General features: G+C 36.5%; 2 protein-coding genes across 2 annotated transcripts; both read left to right on the forward strand.

Moving 5' to 3' along the window:
* Positions 1-631: 631 nt before the first annotated feature.
* LOC141299682 (uncharacterized) lies at positions 632-6,896 on the forward strand. The gene is made up of 8 exons (XM_073830067.1): positions 632-1,009; positions 1,221-1,438; positions 1,721-1,859; positions 3,846-3,985; positions 4,290-4,342; positions 4,491-4,615; positions 5,908-6,225; positions 6,310-6,896. The coding sequence occupies exons 2-8, from the start codon at positions 1,230-1,232 to the stop codon at positions 6,667-6,669; spliced, it is 1,344 nt and encodes a 447-aa protein (XP_073686168.1). The 5' UTR covers positions 632-1,009; positions 1,221-1,229; the 3' UTR covers positions 6,670-6,896.
* A 2,826-nt stretch (positions 6,897-9,722) lies between these two features.
* Positions 9,723-19,209, forward strand: LOC141299744 (schwannomin-interacting protein 1). The gene is made up of 7 exons (XM_073830130.1): positions 9,723-10,059; positions 12,839-13,071; positions 15,211-15,341; positions 15,427-15,514; positions 15,592-15,705; positions 18,303-18,420; positions 18,589-19,209. The coding sequence occupies exons 2-7, from the start codon at positions 12,874-12,876 to the stop codon at positions 18,687-18,689; spliced, it is 750 nt and encodes a 249-aa protein (XP_073686231.1). The 5' UTR covers positions 9,723-10,059; positions 12,839-12,873; the 3' UTR covers positions 18,690-19,209.
* Positions 19,210-19,237: the final 28 nt, after the last annotated feature.

Here is a 19,237-nt window from a genome sequence, read left to right on the forward strand (position 1 = left end):
TATAATCTTTATGGTGATTTGCTATGTAATGTAACATCAATTCACTGTACTTTAGCCTCAAGCATTTCTGCTCCTCTTGTGCTTGTCTGACATTTTCCAATTCAATAATAATAGTAGCCTTCAATTATGGGAACTTTCTACTAGAAAGAAATTAGCGATGCTGAAGTACGTTCATACAAAGTTTACAGTTACTGGCACAATAGGAGTTTTACTCTCAGGGAAAGCCATTTTACACTTTTAGATAAAAAGAGTATTTCAAGTCAGTATGTATTCTGTCCATTGTCAGACAAGGATTTATCACTCAGTAATATTTTACCAGGACTTGTGCCCAGTAAAAAAGCCGAGGGATGCCTTGCTGTCAACATTTCTCTAGTAAATCGACAAAAGGTGTCTTATTGCAAAAATGTGGTGTCAAACTATCTAGCTACTTAGAGTAAACTTAATGTAACCCCTCGCAGTTTAAAAGATTTGAACAGCTTCTGTTTTATCGAGATTTTACACAAAGTAGTTAACAGAATGCCTGACTGAGAGACGGTTTGTGCCTTTATTTTGAATTCACCGCACGCGTTTATATCATCCGCCCCCCCTTTACAGCCAGTCAGATCATTTCTGAGGAAAAGAAACGGGGGAAATGTTGTTGTGAACTGTGTTGGTATCGTGAAACTTTTAAAGAATTGGCAGTGGCGTATACAGTGAGAGTGTGTGTCTCGTTACTGATAAGAACTGACAGTTATAAAGTGAGCTTGCCGGAAGATTTTCCTTTCAGCCAATGCAGCCGTCCCAGAGCAAACAACAGAGGAGAAATCCACATTGATTGGAGGCAGCTGACTCAAAGACATGACCGAAGTTCACATTAGTGACACATTATTCAACTGTTGTGGTGACCAAGCATTTCTTTTCGAAAGGCCTTCAAAATGGGGGATTATGCTCGCTAAATCTCCGCAGTAAACAGCTTTGTGTGTAGTGTGTGTGAGTGATTACCGGCGGTGAGTTTTCCGATCCAGAACAGGTAATTGCTTCTGACTCATATGAGACCTGCTGCTATGCTGATAAAGAACGACAGTGCGCATGCGCACATTAGACAAGAAAATAAAATCATTATTTGCATAAATTACGAGGAATTATAGAATATTGGAATGGGAAATACTTTTTGCCTCTTCACTCTGAAACTTTATTTATTGTTGTCTGTTTATTTCTGTTTCTGGTAATTTTTCTTCTAGCTCTGGAGAATGGAGCGGAGAGCCCGTGTAGCGGTGATAGGAGCCGGGCCGGCGGGGCTTTGCGCCGCTCGACACATCCTGTCTAGGCCCGAGGCCTTTGATCCACCCGTGGTGTATGAAATGACAGATCATTTGGGTGGGACGTGGTTCTATGAGGAACAAGCTGGCACATATGTTAATGGGCATCCCATCCACAGCAGTATGTATAGGGACCTCAGGTAGAGAGCTCAAAGTTGTTCCTGCTGAGAATAAGAAAAACATCTTAAACTTGCCTAGGATAATTCTGTGACTGGTTTAGACTAGTCCAGCTGGTCTGATCTCCTAGATTTGACAAACCGAAGTAACCAAACCCCAATAAAACCAGCAAATAGACCTGACCCAGCTGGGAGAACAGATCAGCAAACCAGCAAGGTTTAAGATGTGTCTTATTTTGAGTGGGAATTAAATGTTTTATTTTTTATTTTGTGCAATTTATCTGTAAATCTTATATGTGTTTTAAGGACCAATTTGCCTAAGGAGATTATGATGTTCCCTGATTTTCCCTTTGATGACCGCCTGCCTTCTTTTTTGCACCATACGTCGGTTCAGCAGTATTTGGAAAAATACTGTGAGAGATATGATATTGCTCGTCATATCAAGGTATGTGATTGTCTTTATTCTAAATTCTGTGTCTATAATGAAACTTAAAGGAATAAAATTGCCTTAACAGATCTGGAGGAATTTATCATTACTTCACTTCACCCTTGTGCCGTCAAATTGAGAGTCCAAACAGCTAATAAAATAGTCACAATAATCCACAAGTAATCCACATGACTCCCATCCAAACATGAAGTGCAAATGTGAATTTTTGTAATAAACAAGTCCATCATTGAGAGGTATTTAACTTCAAACCATTGCTTCTGGCTGAAATGTGACCCTGGACCACAAAACCAATCATAATGGTACATTTTTTGAAATTGAGATTTATACATGATCTGAAAGCTGAATAAATAAGCATTCCATTGGATAGGATATGGATTGGATTGGGTATGGATAGGACAATATTTGGCCAAGATACAACTATATGAAAATCTGGAATCTGAGGGTGCAAAGAAAAAAATCTAAATATTGAGAAAAACGCCTTAACATTTGTTCAAATAAAGTTCTCAGCTATGCATATTACTAATCAAAATTATGTTTTAATATATATTTATGACATTTACAAAGTATCTTCATACAACATGATCTTTACTTAATGAGATTTTTGGCATAAAAGAAAAATGAATAATTCTGACCCATACAATGTATTTTTGACTATTGCTAAAAATATACCTGTGCTACTTAAGACTGGTTTTGTGGTCCAGGGTCACAAATATGAGTCCTCTATCCATAATATTGCTGTGAAAAAGTTGCCTGTCTATATCAGGGGATAAATATGCACAGATCAACCTCAGCTTACAACATGTCGGTTGATTGCAACATGAGAAGACAACAAGAAATGTACTTTTTTTTTTTTTACTGGTGGAAGCATTATTATCCACCTTTTTCTTCGATGCGAAAGTAAGCCTATGGGTGAGACTTCCAGTTCATTATCCACTATAGGGAAATAACGAGAAAATTACCATTTAGTGCAGTAAACAGTAAAACTGTTTGGACTACAAGCCAGTGTGTTCAGTATTAAGCTAATACATTATAATAACATGGTAAGACACACCAATTTGCAATATCAAGCAGCAAAACCAGCTGTTTTGCACAGCTAAAAATAACTGGACGCAGATGAGACTGAAAGCCAGACCCATAAAATTCCTCCTACGGGAACAAAAAGGTGGATAGATTATGGCTGTGTATTTTGGCCAGAAGCAACATTTTAATGTTGAAACGCCTTTTTTCTTAGAAACACTCAGAGTTTTGCTTTAACATTAACTGACATTAATCGACTGAATTGGACTCATTCTGATGGCACCCATTCACTGCAGAGGATCCATTTGTGAGCAAGTGACATAATGCTATTTTTTTTTTCCAAATCTGTTCCAATGAAGAAACAAACTCATTTTTAATGTCCCGAGGTTGAATAAATTTAAAGCAAATTTGAATTTTGGCTAAAGTATTTCTCTAGTCAATCTCCTAATAAATTACACTTTTAGTGCAAGAATCATAGATTGGCATAGCAGGTTTTTATGTTTAAGTTTATTAAAGCCTAAAGATATAAGGACTAAAGCAGAAATCCATAATAATGAGTGAAACAAAATGAATATTGACGTGTGCTCACACATTGTCTGACATTGTGGATAAATCATCTTGCGACAAAAATGCAGTTTGGCATGTGTCTGTTTAATTTAGATCTGAAAAAAGCACCTACACCTACAAAAATAAACCGCATTAGTCGAGTAAAAACAGCTATTAGGGTTACATTGTTGTAGAACCGCTTGTGGCCAGAAAGTTGAGATGATTATAGATTGCCTCTTTGATCAGGCGTGTAGGGGTCACTGACCCCTGCTTGTCAAAGGCATCAACGTCTCACAAAATCGAAGGACCCATCAAGTGTGCTTCGAGACAACACTCGAAACGCTCTCAGTGTTCCCAAGTATTTTTCTTACCAACGGAAGCAAGAATATTGCTTATGACAGACCGCTTTGTCCCTCACAGTTCAACACCGTGGTGGAAAAGGTGAAGCCCGTCTCCATGGAGACTGAGACGGGGGGAGCGGTGACGTGGGAGGTAATTTCGCGCAGCACATGTGGAGACCAGAACACGCAGACGTTCGACTCGGTGTTCGTCTGCAACGGGTGAGGGATGCCATCTTAAAGAGTCCTTTTATCTCCCAGACATGCTCAAATGGACACAAGTGCATCTAATCTCCGATTGCAGCTTGGCGGTGGTGTTCTAAATGCATAGCATTATTCAAATAGTGGCATGTTCATTTACCCCATAATATACCCAGAGGCTTTTATCTGGCTGCATTGTCGCCGAGGTGATGTGAATGGGTATTATGTTATGCATTCATGTGGCATTTCTGTGAGGGAATTCAGAAGACCACAGGAGCCCTTTAGCATCTCAGCGCTGACTCATAATTCCTTCCTCTTTCTGCAGGCATTACTCCGACCCCCACCTGCCCTACATTCCTGGAATAGAGCATTTTAAAGGTACAACAAATGATCAGTGATCACTACAAATGCATAACCCTGAAAGCCCCAACCATTAGTCTCATTACACCCCTCCATCTTCCCTTTTATCTCTCTGTCTCTCATCTTCTTGCATTTATCTTTGCTTTCTTCCACTGCTGTTTTGCAGGGAAAGTCTTACACAGTCACTCGTACCGCTATCCAGAGCCCTTCGCCGACAAGTCCGTCGTGGTCTTGGGGGCCAAAGCATCCGGTGTGGATATTTCCTTTGAGTTAGCCCAAGTTAATGCTCAGGTTTGTGGCTTAGCGTCTTTTTGCACAGTGTCACATACCATTTTAAGTGCCACAGCTTTGTTTGCTTGTAAATTAAAGGGTTGGTCACCTGAAAATGAAAATCTATCATTTACTCACCCTTCATGTTGCTCCAGAGCCGAACGACTTTCCTGTAATGTAACTGTAACTTTATTATTATAAAAATGGACTTGAGTGTAATTTAATTTGTATACAAATCAGTTAATTTTAACCTTCAATATTACAGTGATGCAGAACCAACTGACTCTCATGTATATTTTACAGCATTAGTTGAGAGTCGAGTTGTTTTTTCTTGAGAAAATTTGGCATGTACTATACATAATATATATCCAAAATAATCGCTATTGGATAGGAAACCAAATTGCAAGCTTGTGAATCAGAATCAAATCGAATCATAATATTGTGGCAACACATCATGCAAATTTTCCGCTCAAGTCAAAATTTCTGAACTTACAAGCAAGACCCATTTGAGGCATATATGGGGCGTTTGCAGCATAAGTGCGTTATTACTTTAAGTTAAACTAAATAAAAATAAGAAATGTTGCTTTGGAAACTAGCTGAAATAAAACAAGTTTACGTTTTTTTTTTTAATGCTTCATTTAAATTAATGTTTTTTAATCTCAAGTATAAAAAATGTGTTTTATGGTTTTAAATATAGTTAACTATAATAACATAGTATAATAGACCCATAATTAAAGTTAACATTAAGTGAAAATGTAAAAATGTATCCTATCTATTTTATAATGCATATTATAGATCTTGTGAACAATTTATCTGTGCATGTTCATCATTTCTAATGAGAATGTCATAACTGGATGCATACTAGATTTCTCCAATAATTTAATCTGCTTAAATTCCACGCCTTCAAGCTCACGTTCATCTGCCTCCACTTTTGAGTGCAACACATATCTCTAAAAACAATCAACCGATAGGCAGAAACAAGTCTCTGCCCTACTTCCTTTTTTTCAATATTGTGTTACACTAGAATGAATGTCACAGTATGGAAGAAAAGATCTGCCACTACTTCCGTTTCATTGTGACTCTAAACTTTAAGCCCATCCATTTGTATTGTATCAAAAATATCAGTTGGAACACTTTTTTTTTATTTTATCTGTTTTTGATTGCGGTATCCTTTTAAATCAAACTTTGTGTTGTTCATTCTGTCCATCTCAGTGGCAAATAATGCTTTGAATTGGTCTTTAGTATCTGTAAGGAGTGTAAAGTGACACTTGACCTTCTCTCTTTCTCATGCACAAACGTTTTTCTCATTGTAGGTGATTCTAAGCCATAACACACCAACCATGTCCTTACCTCCACCTCTGGGTATCCGGCAGGCTAGCGCTGTTGTTGGGATTTTAGAGGATGGATCTTTACAGTTTCAGGATGGATCAGTGACCCAGGCTGATGTTCTTCTGTTCTGTACAGGATACAACTTTAACTTCCCTTTCCTTTGTCCATCAGACCTGGGACTGGATGTACAGGATCTGTTTGTGACTCCACTCTACAAGTACTTGCTGCCCCCTGGCTTCCCTTCCATTTTCTTTATTGGCATTTGCAAAATTATTTGCCCTTTCATACATTTTGACTGTCAGGTGAGCAGAGATGAAACATCTGAATACAGTTTGAATACTAAACATGATTGATTCTCATTCTAATGTTGTCGTTTTCATCCATAGGTTAAGTTCGCTCTTGCTGTCCTGGAGGGATCAGTAGAGCTACCCACCCAGGAAGAGATGGAGAAGGAAGTGCAGAGAGAGATGCAATGGAAACAAGACACAGGGGTGCAGGTGAAGCACCTGCTCAATTTGGACAAAAATCAGTGGGATTATTACCTGGATCTGGCCAGGGTGGGCCGCTTCACACCCCCTCAGCCAGTGTTAGAGAGTCTTTATGAAGAGGTGCGCATACAGAGGCAGAAAGACCCACAGAAATACAGACAGATCAACTATAGGCTCATTGATGCCACACAGTGGGCGCTTTTGGAAGCACCACCAGAACAGACTGAGTTTAGCTACAGTCTGAGGATAAATGAATGATGTTTACACTGTTAATATGTATAAATGCTGAATGAAAAACATAAACAACATTTGTTTTAGAGGTCAAAGTCATATATATATATATATATATATATATATATATATATATATATATATATATATATGTATGTATGTGTATGTAAACTGATCTTTGACTTCTAACACTATAAAATAAAATATATATAACTATATGTATCGATATAGATAAACTCTTAATAATTAAAACATTTTTTAGAGATCAAAGTTATATAGATGTCAAGATTTGCATTTCAATCTATTTTAATGTATTGTATTATTTTTTCATTTATTAGCATAACAAATAAAAATTATATATATATAGATAGATAGATGGATGTCAAGATTTGCATTTTAATCTATTTTGATTTTTAATTTATTGTATTTTCTTTTTCATTTATTAGCATAACAAATAAAAATTATATGTATATGTATGTATAGTTATTATATATATTATATAACTATACATATATTTATATATATGGATATATAGATATATAGATAAATATATAACTATAATATATAATAAAATATATAACTAGATATAGGTAAGATCTCAATAATTAAAAAAAAATATTTTTAGAGACCAGTGTTTTATATACTATAGAGAGAGAGAGAGAGATAGATAGAGTCAAGATTTGCATTTTATTAAACCTATTTTAATTTTTAATTTATTGTATTATTTTTCATTTATTAGCACAACACAACTATAAAATATATAATACAGATATACAATAAAATATAATATATAGATGTCAAAATTTCCACTTTGATCTATTTGAATTTTTAATTAATTTTATTATTTTTTCATTTCCAGAATCAAAATCGTTAAATTTATTAGCATAACAAATAAAAATAAAATATTAGACATGAGTGAAGTTTAATTTAAACATAATGACTGAAATCTTAATTTAAACATTCAAACATGATTGCCAAAATATTTTACTATTAGTTATGCTCTTTGTACCATTGACCCATAGCCTACATATATGTAAATGGGTCTGTGATATAACACTCCTTATTTTCTGCCTAGGAAACTGTCCAGATTGTCAAAAAATAAATGCAAAACTTTGTTTCAGTTGTTTCTGTGATGTATTGAAATATAATTACAAGCACTTCATACGTTTCAAAGGCTTTTATCGACAATTACATGACATTTATGCAAAGAGTCAGTATTTGCAGTGTTGGCCCTTCTTTTTCAGGACCTCTGCAATTCGACTGGGCATGCTCTCAATCAACTTCTGGGCCAAATCCTGACTGATAGCAACCCATTCTTTCATAATCACTTCTTGGAGTTTGTCAGAATTAGTGGGTTTGTGTTTGTCCACCCGCCTCTTGAGGATTGACCACAAGTTCTCAATGGGATTAAGATCTGGGGAGTTTCCAGGCCATGGACCCAAAATTTCAACGTTTTGGTCCCCGAGCCACTTAGTTATCACTTTTGCCTTATGGCACGGTGCTCCATCGTGCTGGAAAATGCATTGTTCTTCACCAAACTGTTGTTGGATTGTTGGAAGAAGTTGCTGTTGGAGGGTGTTTTGGTACCATTCTTTATTCATGGCTGTGTTTTTGGGCAAAATTGTGAGTGAGCCCACTCCCTTGGATGAGAAGCAACCCCACACATGAATGGTCTCAGGATGCTTTACTGTTGGCATGACACAGGACTGATGGTAGCGCTCACCTTTTCTTCTCCGGCCAAGCCTTTTTCCAGATGCCCCAAACAATCGGAAAGAGGCTTCATCGGAGAATATGACTTTGCCCCAGTCCTCAGCAGTCCATTCGCCATACTTTTTGCAGAAGATCAATCTGTCCCTGATGTTTTTTTTGGAGAGAAGTGGCTTCTTTGCTGCCCTTCTTGACACCAGGCCATCTTCCAAAAGTCTTGGTCTCACTGTGTGTGCAGATGCGCTCACACCTGCCTGCTGCCATTCCTGAGCAAGCTCTGCACTGGTGGCACTCCGATCCCGCAGCTGAATCCTCTTTAGGAGACGATCCTGGCGCTTGCTGGACTTTCTTGGACGCCCTGAAGCCTTCTTAACAAGAATTGAACCTCTTTCCTTGAAGTTCTTGATGATCCTATAAATTGTTGATTTAGGTGCAATCTTAGTAGCCACAATATCCTTGCCTGTGAAGCCATTTTTATGCAACACAATGATGGCTGCACGCGTTTCTTTGCAGGTCACCATGGTTAACAATGGAAGAACAATGATTTCAAGCATCACCCTCCTTTTAACATGTCAAGTCTGCCATTCTAACCCAATCAGCCTGACATAATGATCTCCAGCCTTGTGCTCGTCAACATTCTCACCTGAGTTAACAAGACTATTACTGAAATGATCTCAGCAGGTCCTTTAATGACATCAATGAAATGCAGTGGAAAGTTTTTTTTCGGGATTAAGTTCATTTTCATGGCAAAGAAGGACTATGCAATTCATCTGATCACTCTTCATAACATTCTGGAGTATATGCAAATTGCTATTATAAAAACTTAAGCAGCAACTTCTCCAATTTCCAATATTTATGTAATTCTCAAAACTTTTGGCCACGACTGTAGACATTTTTAATTTTTAATGCACTTAAAACAATTTTGTAATGCAATAAAATTTCTTTATAGTAGACAGTATCATACTATTTATTTACTTGACATTTAATAGTCACTAAACCTCATTTTAAAAGATTAATATTCCATTTTTTTACTGTATGATCCTGCAAAATGAAATATTTTCCAAACGTTTTCCGTCTTCATTTTAGTGATTAATTTTGTTGATAAATATTTTCAATACTTCAGTGCATTTTCAAACTGCATCTTAACTAAAGTCAAATCAAGCAACCTCGAGCTCCTCCAGAAATATTCAAATATTTACACAGAGATGCGATGTGAAGTTTATGCTGGGGTTTAAGGGGATGTGATTTTCTACATTATTCAAGCATTGCATCACATCTTTCATCAGCAGTGTGAACAACACGCCAGTCCCGCAGACTTTCCCATCTGCTCGAGGTCTTCATCTCCCAACATGTGAAATCGGACACCTACTTTCTCAACCCTTCCCAAACAGTCTTATCTGCACTTCCAGCTGTCACTAACATTATATACAAAACATTCACGCGCAATTCAAACTTGAACAGCAGCAACCGACTCCACAAGTTCAGAAGATCGACATCGATAAAATTCGCCGTAAACTTAAGGTTTAAGAAAACATACGACAAGAAACACGGACGGAGGGCGGGAGGAAAGGGAAAGCCAGAGGGGTGTTTCCTCTCCAGCAGAGGAAGGATTGAAGTACTGAGAAATAATTCATTAAACAGCGTGAAATGTCTAAATACATTGAGTTTTAGCTGACAGTCGCGATGTCGACTTCAGTTTTCCGATAAAAGGTGAGTGGATTCATGTCATGTAGGCTGCTCCTTCTAGAAAAGAAAACAGGAACCGAAGGGGCTCAGTGACGATACGATCCAACTTTGTCAGTTCTAGAATTGAGTATAAAGTTTGTGATTAATAGAAAAAAAAACATTTTGGTGGTTTCTTTTTTATATACAAGATTCGCGTAGTCATGCGTCATGAAGCAAACAGAAACGCTACTTCATTTTAATGTGACTGAGTGTGCTAAACTTGTTTTCTCTGAAAACAGGAGTTTTAATGTAGCACGGCTTTCTTTAAAGGTCTGGAATGAAATTAAATGCCCTAGTGTCTCATTTGAAGGGTCATTTCATTTCATTTTGTACTTTATGAACATGTAAACAATGACGTTAACAGTCTTCCAAATTTGACTGTATTTCTACAGGCATTTTTTCTTATGCAGCCTGTATCTGTATACAGAAACAAAAATGTGGTGAATGTATTTTTTCGGTAACACTTTACAATAAGGTTCATTAGTTAACATTAGTTAACCACATTAGTTAACATGAACTAATAATGAACTGCACTTATACAGCATTTATTAATCTGTGTTAATGTTATTTTCAACATTTACTAATACATTATTAAAATCTTGTTAACATTAGTTAATGCAGTGTGAACTAACGTAAACAAACAATGAACAACTGTATTTCCGTTAACTAATGTTAATAAAGATTAGTAAATACAGTAACAAATGTATTGCTCATGGTTAGTTCATGTTAGTTAATACATTAACTAATGTTTAGCTAATGAACCTTATTGTAAAGTGTTACCATTTTTTCTTATTTGTTTTCTCTCCAAGAGAATGTCTTTTGGCCTGTTTCCAGCCATGTTTCGAAATTCTCCTAACTGTGTTAGGAAAAGTGCCCATTTTGATTGCTAAGTTTGATATAAAACTGTCAATGCTTGCTTCTTCAAGGCAAAACTACATCCCAATATACTCTACTGTTCAAAAGTATTGGGTCATTTAAAGAAATTAATACTTTTATTCAGCAAAGACGCATTAAATTGATCAAAAGTGACTTTGTCATTTATAATGTTACAAAATATTTCTATTTCAAATAAATCCTGTTGTTTTGAACTGTATTCATAGTCTATTACATTTTAAAATGTATTTTGAATTGCCACAACCAACTTTATAAACCCTATTAAGGACATTCTAATATAATCTTTTAGAAATGTGCTTTTAAAAATTCTTTTTCAGACTATAAAAAACATATATACAGTCAAGCCCGAAATTTTTCATACCCCTGGAAAATTCAGATTTAAAGTTAATTTTATTCAATAAGTATTTTATTTACAAGTTTTTGTACAAGAGGCATTATTGTGGAAAAAAAATATTTCTCAGCTTTTTTTACATTTGAACAATAAGTGGCATGTCCAAAATTATTCATACCCTTTGCAAACTGTCACAGTCTATGGGAAAATCCAAAGTTCTATACCATTCCAAATAGTCCAAGCTGTTCTAAAGCATCCTAATTACTCTGATTCATTGGGAACAGCTGTTTTAATCAACTCAACAGGTGAAAAGCAGAAGCTCTCTGCTGTTGGTTTGTGGACAGTCATGGCTAAGACAAAGGAGCTCACTGTGGACCTGCGGCTGTGCATTGTGGCTACTCACAGGTCAGGAAAGGGCTATAAGACCATATCTAAATGTTTTGAAGTTCCAGTGGTTACAGTGCAAAGTATTATTAAAAAATACAAAACGTTCCGCACTGTGAAAAATCTCAGAGGACGTGGTCGGAAGCCAAAAGTGACACCTGTGCTGGCCAGGAGGATAGTGAGAGAGGTAAAAAAGGATCCAAGGATCACCACCAAGGCCGTCCTGATGAATCTGGGCTCTGCTGGTGGCAACATCTCAAGGCAGACAGTCCACAGACACTGCACACCGCTGGATTCCACGGACGCAGACCAAGGAGGACACCACTTCTCCAGATAAGGCACACAAAAGCCTGCTTGGCCTTTGCAAATGCTCATCTGGACAATTGTTTTAATTATTTGGCCACAATGATGTAGAATTTATTTGGCGTAAAAAAGGAGAAGACTTCAACCCTACATCAGGCAACAACATCAGGCAGTCTGCAGAGAAACTTGGCCTTGGGCACCAGTGGACATTTCAGCACGAGAACGACCCAAAACACACAGCAAAAGTGGTGAAGAAATGATAAGCAGAAAAAAAACATTAACATTTTGCAGTGGCCCAGCCATGAGTCCTGACTTAAATCCAATTGAGAATCTGTGGAGGGAGCTAAAGATCAGGGTGATGGCAAAGAGACCATCCAACCTGAAAGAGTTGGAGCTCATCACTAAAGATGAATGGGCAAAAATACCAGTGGAGACATGCAAAAAGCTGGTCAGCAATTATAGGAAGCGTTTGATTGCTGTAATAGCCAATAAAGGCTTTTGTATTGATTATTGAGAAGGGTATGAATAATTTTGGACATGCCACTTTTTGTTCAAATGTAAATAAAAGATGAGTAACAATTTTTTCCACAATGATGCCTCTTGGACTTCGTCTTATTATCTTCTGGGAGACGTCTGTGTCATTTCAAATAAAATAAAAAAAACTTGCGGGTTGAATAAAAGTAACTTTAAGTCAGAATTTGCCAGGGGTATGAATAATTTCGGGCTTGACTGTATATATATACATTTTTTAAATACATTTTTTGTTTACCTTCATTAAAGATTTGGAAGGGTATTAGAAGTATTTTATAATATTTACATTTGTATTTTTACTTTAAACGCATGTGCTTGTAGCCTGTCTATGCTGGACTAGCGCTACTCTCCAACGGATGGAGGAGAATCCCGACAGCGACAGGCATTGTGAGAGGAGCACTGATGACCCCTCACCCTCTGGCCAAGGGACCAAACAGAAGAGTCAGGAATCTCCTCTGGATGACTGCGATCTACCCATCATGCAATGGGAGGATTTAAGTTTGCGAATTGCAGAGCTAGAAAGGCAGGAAGAGGAAAGAAGAAAAAAAGCAGAGGTAAGATTTTATCAGGACTTTATATATGGGCCATTCTACAGAATTGGTGCAAAGTCAGAGCTGGAAACATCTTGAGAAAAATGTGTGGTTTTTCACTAATTGTATGCTAATTGGATAATATCCAAGGTACACATTTCTAGTGATTGTGCAGGTAATTCCTATATTGTATTTTAAGAGAGTTTTGGAATATTTGTCCTCTCCCCAAATTTGTCACTCCAGAAACACAGTAATATATAATTTAATAAGGGTTATATTGACCTATTAAGATTTTGCTTAAATTTACCTTGTAAATATATATATTATATATATTAAAATGTTTTAGAGGTAAATCAATAACAATTACCATTTTAACAATATTTTTTGTGTGATTTATGAGATTTGTTGTATTTTGAATCCAATTTTGTCTTTGTAAAAGGCAAAAAGGTGATCATACAGATTTCAAAGTTAAGGATTCATTAGTTTGAATATACATTGAACCAAACACTATCATAACATCTTAGTTGATAATTCAGTATACTTTACTGACTGCACATTTTCGGTAGTGACAGTAATGTTTTGGTTACATATCAAAATTTTAACCCACATACTAAAATATACTAAAATACTAAAAATGCATATTTATTAACATTTTGTTGATTTTCCCCCAAATAAAGGATTATGTGATTCCTTTTGTCACTACCGAAACAATGTTGACATGTTTCGGTTGTGACTGTTTCGGTAGTGGCCATTTTTAGATACTTTTATAGCTAGCTCAAAGATGTTAATCAGCACATGGTTAGCTTAGCTAGTACAGTTCTGAACAGTTGTACACATAAAAACAAACTTTTATGGAATAACACCCAAAAAAAAACAAGGATGTCACTACCGAAACTTCTCCAAATGTTTCGGTAGTGACCATTTTAGATATTTTTGAACCTACCTCAAAGATGCTAATCAGCACATGTTTAGCTAGCACAGTTTTAAACAGTTGTACACTATTAATAAAATCTAAATTTTATGAGATAACACCCAAAAAACAAAGATGTCATTACCGAAACTCTACCAAATGTTTCGGTAATGACAATTTTAGATACTTTTGAACCTAGCTCAAAGATGCTAATTAGCACGTTTAGCTAGCACAGTTCTGAAGTTGTACACACATAAAATGAAATTTTTTTGAGATAACACCCAAAAAAACAAAGATGCCACTACCAAAACTTCACCAAATGTTTTGGTGGTGACAATTTCAGATACTTTTGGGCCCAGCTCAATGATGCTAATCAGCACATGTTAAGCTAGCACAGGTCTGAACAGTTGTATACACATAAAACATAGTTTATGGAATAACACCCAAAAAACAAAGATGTCACTGCCAAAACTTCACCAAATGTTTTAGTCGTGACAGTTTCAGTATTGACAATTTTAGATACTTTTAGGCCCAGCTCAAATATGCTAATCAGTGCATGTTTAGCTAGCACAGTTTTGAACAGTTGTACACATAAAAAATAAATTTTATGGAATAACACCCAAAAAACAATGATGTCACTTCCAAAACTTCACCAAATGTTTTAATTTTAGATATTTTGGGGCGGCTCAAAGATGCTAATCAGCACATGTTTGGCTAGCACAGTTGTACATACAGTCAAGCCCGAAATTATTCATACCCCTGGCAAATTCTGACTTAAAGTAATTTTTATTCAACCAGCAAGTTTTTGTTTTTTTTTTTGACCGGAAATGACACAGGCTTCTCCCAAAAGGTAATAAGACAATGTACAAGAGGCATCATTGTGAAAAAAAAAAAAATATTTTATTTACATTTGAACAAAAAGTGGCAAATCCAAAATTATTCATACCCTTCTCAATAATCAATAGAAAAGCCTTTATTGGCTATTACAGCAATCAAACGCTTCCTTTTATTGCTGACCAGCTTTTGCATGTCTCCACTGGTATTTTTGCCCATTCATCTTTAGCGATTAGCTCCAACTCTTTCAAGTTGGAGGTTCTCCTTGCCATCACCCTGATCTTTAGCTCCCTCCACAGATTCTCAATTGGATTTAAGTCAGGACTCATTCCAATTCTGTAGAATGGCCCATATCCACTTATTTATTAGAATATTTCTTTTTAAATATTCAAAATACAGTAAAGATATCTTTGTTTCAGAGTCTGGGTTTATCAGAGCGAGACAGAATACTTGGATGCTGGACAGAATCAAAACACCATTCACTCCACCGGGAGCCATGGGCAGATGAGAACGACTACAGTCCCTGCCGTGTCCCTGTCTTAACGTCACGGTATTCTGCATGTGCAGGTTCATAATCTTTAGCTACTTTGTTCTGATGGTTTGTTCAATGTGCGCTGTGTGTTTCCATCTTTCAGGTTTAATAGCCCTAAAAATCTTCAGCTGTGTTTCATCAACAACAGTGAGAGTGAAGAGGAGGATGACGAAGGAGCATCAAGCAAAGAGGTGGGTGCAGAGAGTCGTGATAGTAGTTTCCCTGAGTTGTATCTCAGGTCATGATTTATGGTTTTTGTCATCCTCAGAGCTCATGTGAGGCCGAGGTACGTGGAAGTTGCTCTCGGGGACTAAAACAGGAAGTAAAAGCAGCACTCAGGACTCTCAGAGACAAGTTATGGGCCGAACAGAAGGAGAAGGAGGTGAGAGGTTTCAAAGACGTTCACTCAGCAGTCTTGCATGACTGTCTTTCCTCTGTGGAACACAAAAGGAGAATGCATGTATAAACCACCCAACGCAATTACCAAAAAAAGGCAGAGCTTATAATGGGGACTGAAGCTTTTAGGATTCAAAAACACCTAAAAGTGCCATTCAAGATATCTCCTTTTGTGTTCCAAAGAATAAAGTTACTCACGATCACATGGGGTGAGTAAATGATGACAGAAAGCAGACTTGTATTGCATAGTGCATTTTTCCCTTTCATTTTCTCCACAGGGATTAAAAAAAAAAAAAAATTCTGTAATGAACTAAACCAGCCAGCTCTAGGATGATTCACATTACAAACTTTATAAATATATAAAAGTATCTTATGCTCAATCAAAGTGACAGTAAAATGGAGAAATATTTTTACAAATTGAACAGTTTTGCAATTTAATGTATTTTATGGAATTCTATTCTAATGTAAATCATTCCTGTAATGCAAAGCCGAATTTTCAGCATCTTTATTTCAGTCTTCAGTGTCACATGATCCTTCAGAAATCATTCTAATATGCTGATTTGCTGCTCAAGATATTTTCTATTATTATCAATGTTGAAAACATTTTCAACCGTGATACATTGTTGAAAGTGGTACATTGAAAGTTCAGTGTCCTCTACTCATATTTGCACCCTTGGTAAATATGAGCTAAAGTGGCTGTGAAAATAAATCTGCGTTGTTTGTCTTTTTGATTTTTCGTTCAAAAAATGTACAAAATTCTAACTTTTTATTGAACTAAAACAATTGAAAGTAGGGGAAAACTCACATTACGAAGTAAATGTTTTTCTCCAATGCATGTTGGCCACAATGATTGGCACCCCTAGACATTCTTATGAGCAAAATATCTTTTTTTTGCACAACAGGCTAACTAGGAGCATGAAATTATCCAGCCATGACTTCCTGTCCCACAGGGTTATAAATATGAGAAACACAAAGGGCAAATTCCCTTAATCATCCATCACAAGAAGTAAACCAAAGAATATATCAATATAACCTATCATTGAAAGTAAAACAGTGGAAACTGGGGGAAAATCTCATTATGAAATAAATGTTTTTTCTAGTTCATGTTGGCCACAAGTGTTGGCACCCAATTATTGCAACATCCTTTTCCCAATTTAACATCTCTGAGTTTTCTCCTATAATGCCGGATGAGTTTGGAGAACACCTGACAAGAGATCAGAGACCATTTCTTCATACAGAATCTCTCCAGATCCCTCAGATTCGCAGCTCCATGTTGGTGCTTCTTCTCTTCAGTTCACCCCACTCATTTTCTATAGGGTTCAGGTCAAGGAACTGGGACGGCCATGGAAGAAGCTTTATTTTGTGCTCAGTGACATATTTTTGTGTTGATTTTGATGTTTGTTTTGGATCATTGTCCTGATGAAAGATCCAACCAAGGCCCACTATAAGATTTTGTATCTGTTGGTATTTGATAAAATCCATGATGCTATGTATCTGAACAAGACATCCAGGACCTTTATCAGAAAAATAGGCCCGCAACATTAAAGATCCAGCAGTATATTTAACTGTAGACATGGGGTACTGTTTATCCCTGTTTGCACCAAACCCATCTGATGAGTTTGCTTCCAAAAAGCTCTTATTTTAGTTTCATCTGACCTTAGAAGCCAGTCCCATTTGGATTTCCAGTTGTGTCTGACAACTGAATATGCTGGAGTTTGTTTTTGGATGAGAGAGGAGGATTTTTCTTGTGGTGATGTAGGGGCTGTTTGATATATTTTTTGAGGCTTTCTGAACCCAAGACTCAACTAATATCTTCAATTCTCCAGATGTGATCCTTGGAGAGTCTTTGGCCACTTAAACTCTCCTCTTCAGTGTGGATAAGGACGATATAGACACACGTCTTATCCAGGCAGATTTGTAACATCTTTAGTTGATTGGAACTTCTGAATTATTGCCTTGATGGTGGAAATGGGGATTTTAATGCCTTCGTTCTTTTCTTTCAGCCGCTTTCTATTTTGAGAAGCTGAACAATCTTGTTCTGCACATCAGAACTATATTACTCCTTGTGATAGATCATTAAGGGAATTTGGCCTTTGTGTTCCCCATATTTATATAATCATGTGGAACAGGAAGTCATGGCTGGACAATTTCATGCTCCTAGTCTCCCTGTTGTGCTAAAAAAAATGTTAAAATGAATGGGAATGTACTTCAGAGATATTTTACTCATAAGAATTTCTAGGGGTGCCAATAATTGTGGCAAACATGCATTGGAGAAAAGCATTTATTTCATAACGAGATTTTTTCCCTATGTTCCATTGTTTTACTTCAACGTAAAGTTAGAATTTTGTGAATTTTCGAATGAAAGATCAAAAAGATAAACAATGCAGATTTATTTTTAGAACGGCCTTTGCTCATATTTTCCAAGGGTGCCAATATTAGTGAAATAAAAATGTGTTTCCTATGTTACTGGAGTGTAAGATTTCAGTGTTATTTGAACATGATTCAATGTGTTTTTCTTGTCTGACTGTCGTGGTGGTCATTTCTGTGATGTTTACTTTTTGCATATTTTTGTTTTATTTTCAGCAAGCCACCCACAGCAGCATGAACATAAGGAGAAAGATTCTTAGCCTTAGTGATCTGCAGACATGCTCTTTACTGCAGCTGAATGCGCTCAGGGCCTCGCTAAATGAGGACATTCAAGGTATCTTTTTTCTCAGTGATACAATTTGCAGTCAGTGAACTGTCAATAATACAACTTACAAATGTCTTGCAATTTTCCTGCTTCTTTAAACTTCTTTCCAAAAATGTTTTTGTGCTTTTAAAATGACATCAACTTTTACTCATGCACTAATTTGATTCGTGCTTTTAGATTTGAGCTCGGATTTGGTGAAACATCTAGTAGTACGGGACCACCTTCGGACCAAGCAAGATGCTTTGCTCCTGGATGTGCAGGATATGACATCATTATGAACGATGTTTGTTTGGGAACGCTGCGTAGCTTCAGTTTAACGTTGGCACTTTCTGAAAGCAGTAATTTACTGTTACTCATCCTGTGGACTAACAAAGGCCAGAATATCCTGTTTATTCTTGAAGAAATGTAGCCCTCACAGAAACTTTTTGTTAAAATGTGAGTCACATTGATTATAGTCACAAGTTTTATTGTGGGAAGAAAAGTGCCTTATAACGAATTCTAATGGCTCTGATTCATATGTCACTTACGGTTTAATTTTGCTTTCGTCAATAGAGAATATATTAAGCTGCTGTCGAAGCCATATGTGATCAATAACTGTGATGCATTAATCATCAATACTTTAAGCATTCCATTGAAATACAGTATATGTAATCGTCATGAGAATATAAACGTGTGCATTTCGCTGTCTGTCATATGAATGTGCCTTACAACCATCCTGTGTATCAAACTTATACGTCAGAATGAAGTATATCTCAGTGCTAAATATTCACAATAATTTAATAAATCATTTATTTTATACACAGTCGTTAGCCTTTTTTGAGTACCT

The sequence above is a fragment of the Garra rufa genome, chromosome 23 (genome assembly GCF_049309525.1).
Source record: "Garra rufa chromosome 23, GarRuf1.0, whole genome shotgun sequence".
Classification (NCBI taxonomy): Eukaryota; Metazoa; Chordata; class Actinopteri; order Cypriniformes; family Cyprinidae; genus Garra; species Garra rufa.

Coding starts and splice junctions, on each gene's coding strand:
- LOC141299682 (XM_073830067.1), top strand. CDS start 1,230: ATGGAGCGGAGAGCCCGTGTAGCGGTGATAGGAGCCGGGCCGGCGGGG. Junction 1,439..1,720: donor AGTATGTATAGGGACCTCAG/GTAGAGAGCTCA, acceptor ATGTGTTTTAAG/GACCAATTTGCCTAAGGAGA. Junction 4,616..5,907: donor TAGCCCAAGTTAATGCTCAG/GTTTGTGGCTTA, acceptor TTCTCATTGTAG/GTGATTCTAAGCCATAACAC.
- LOC141299744 (XM_073830130.1), top strand. CDS start 12,874: ATGGAGGAGAATCCCGACAGCGACAGGCATTGTGAGAGGAGCACTGAT. Junction 13,072..15,210: donor AAAGAAGAAAAAAAGCAGAG/GTAAGATTTTAT, acceptor TCTTTGTTTCAG/AGTCTGGGTTTATCAGAGCG. Junction 15,515..15,591: donor AAGGAGCATCAAGCAAAGAG/GTGGGTGCAGAG, acceptor TGTCATCCTCAG/AGCTCATGTGAGGCCGAGGT.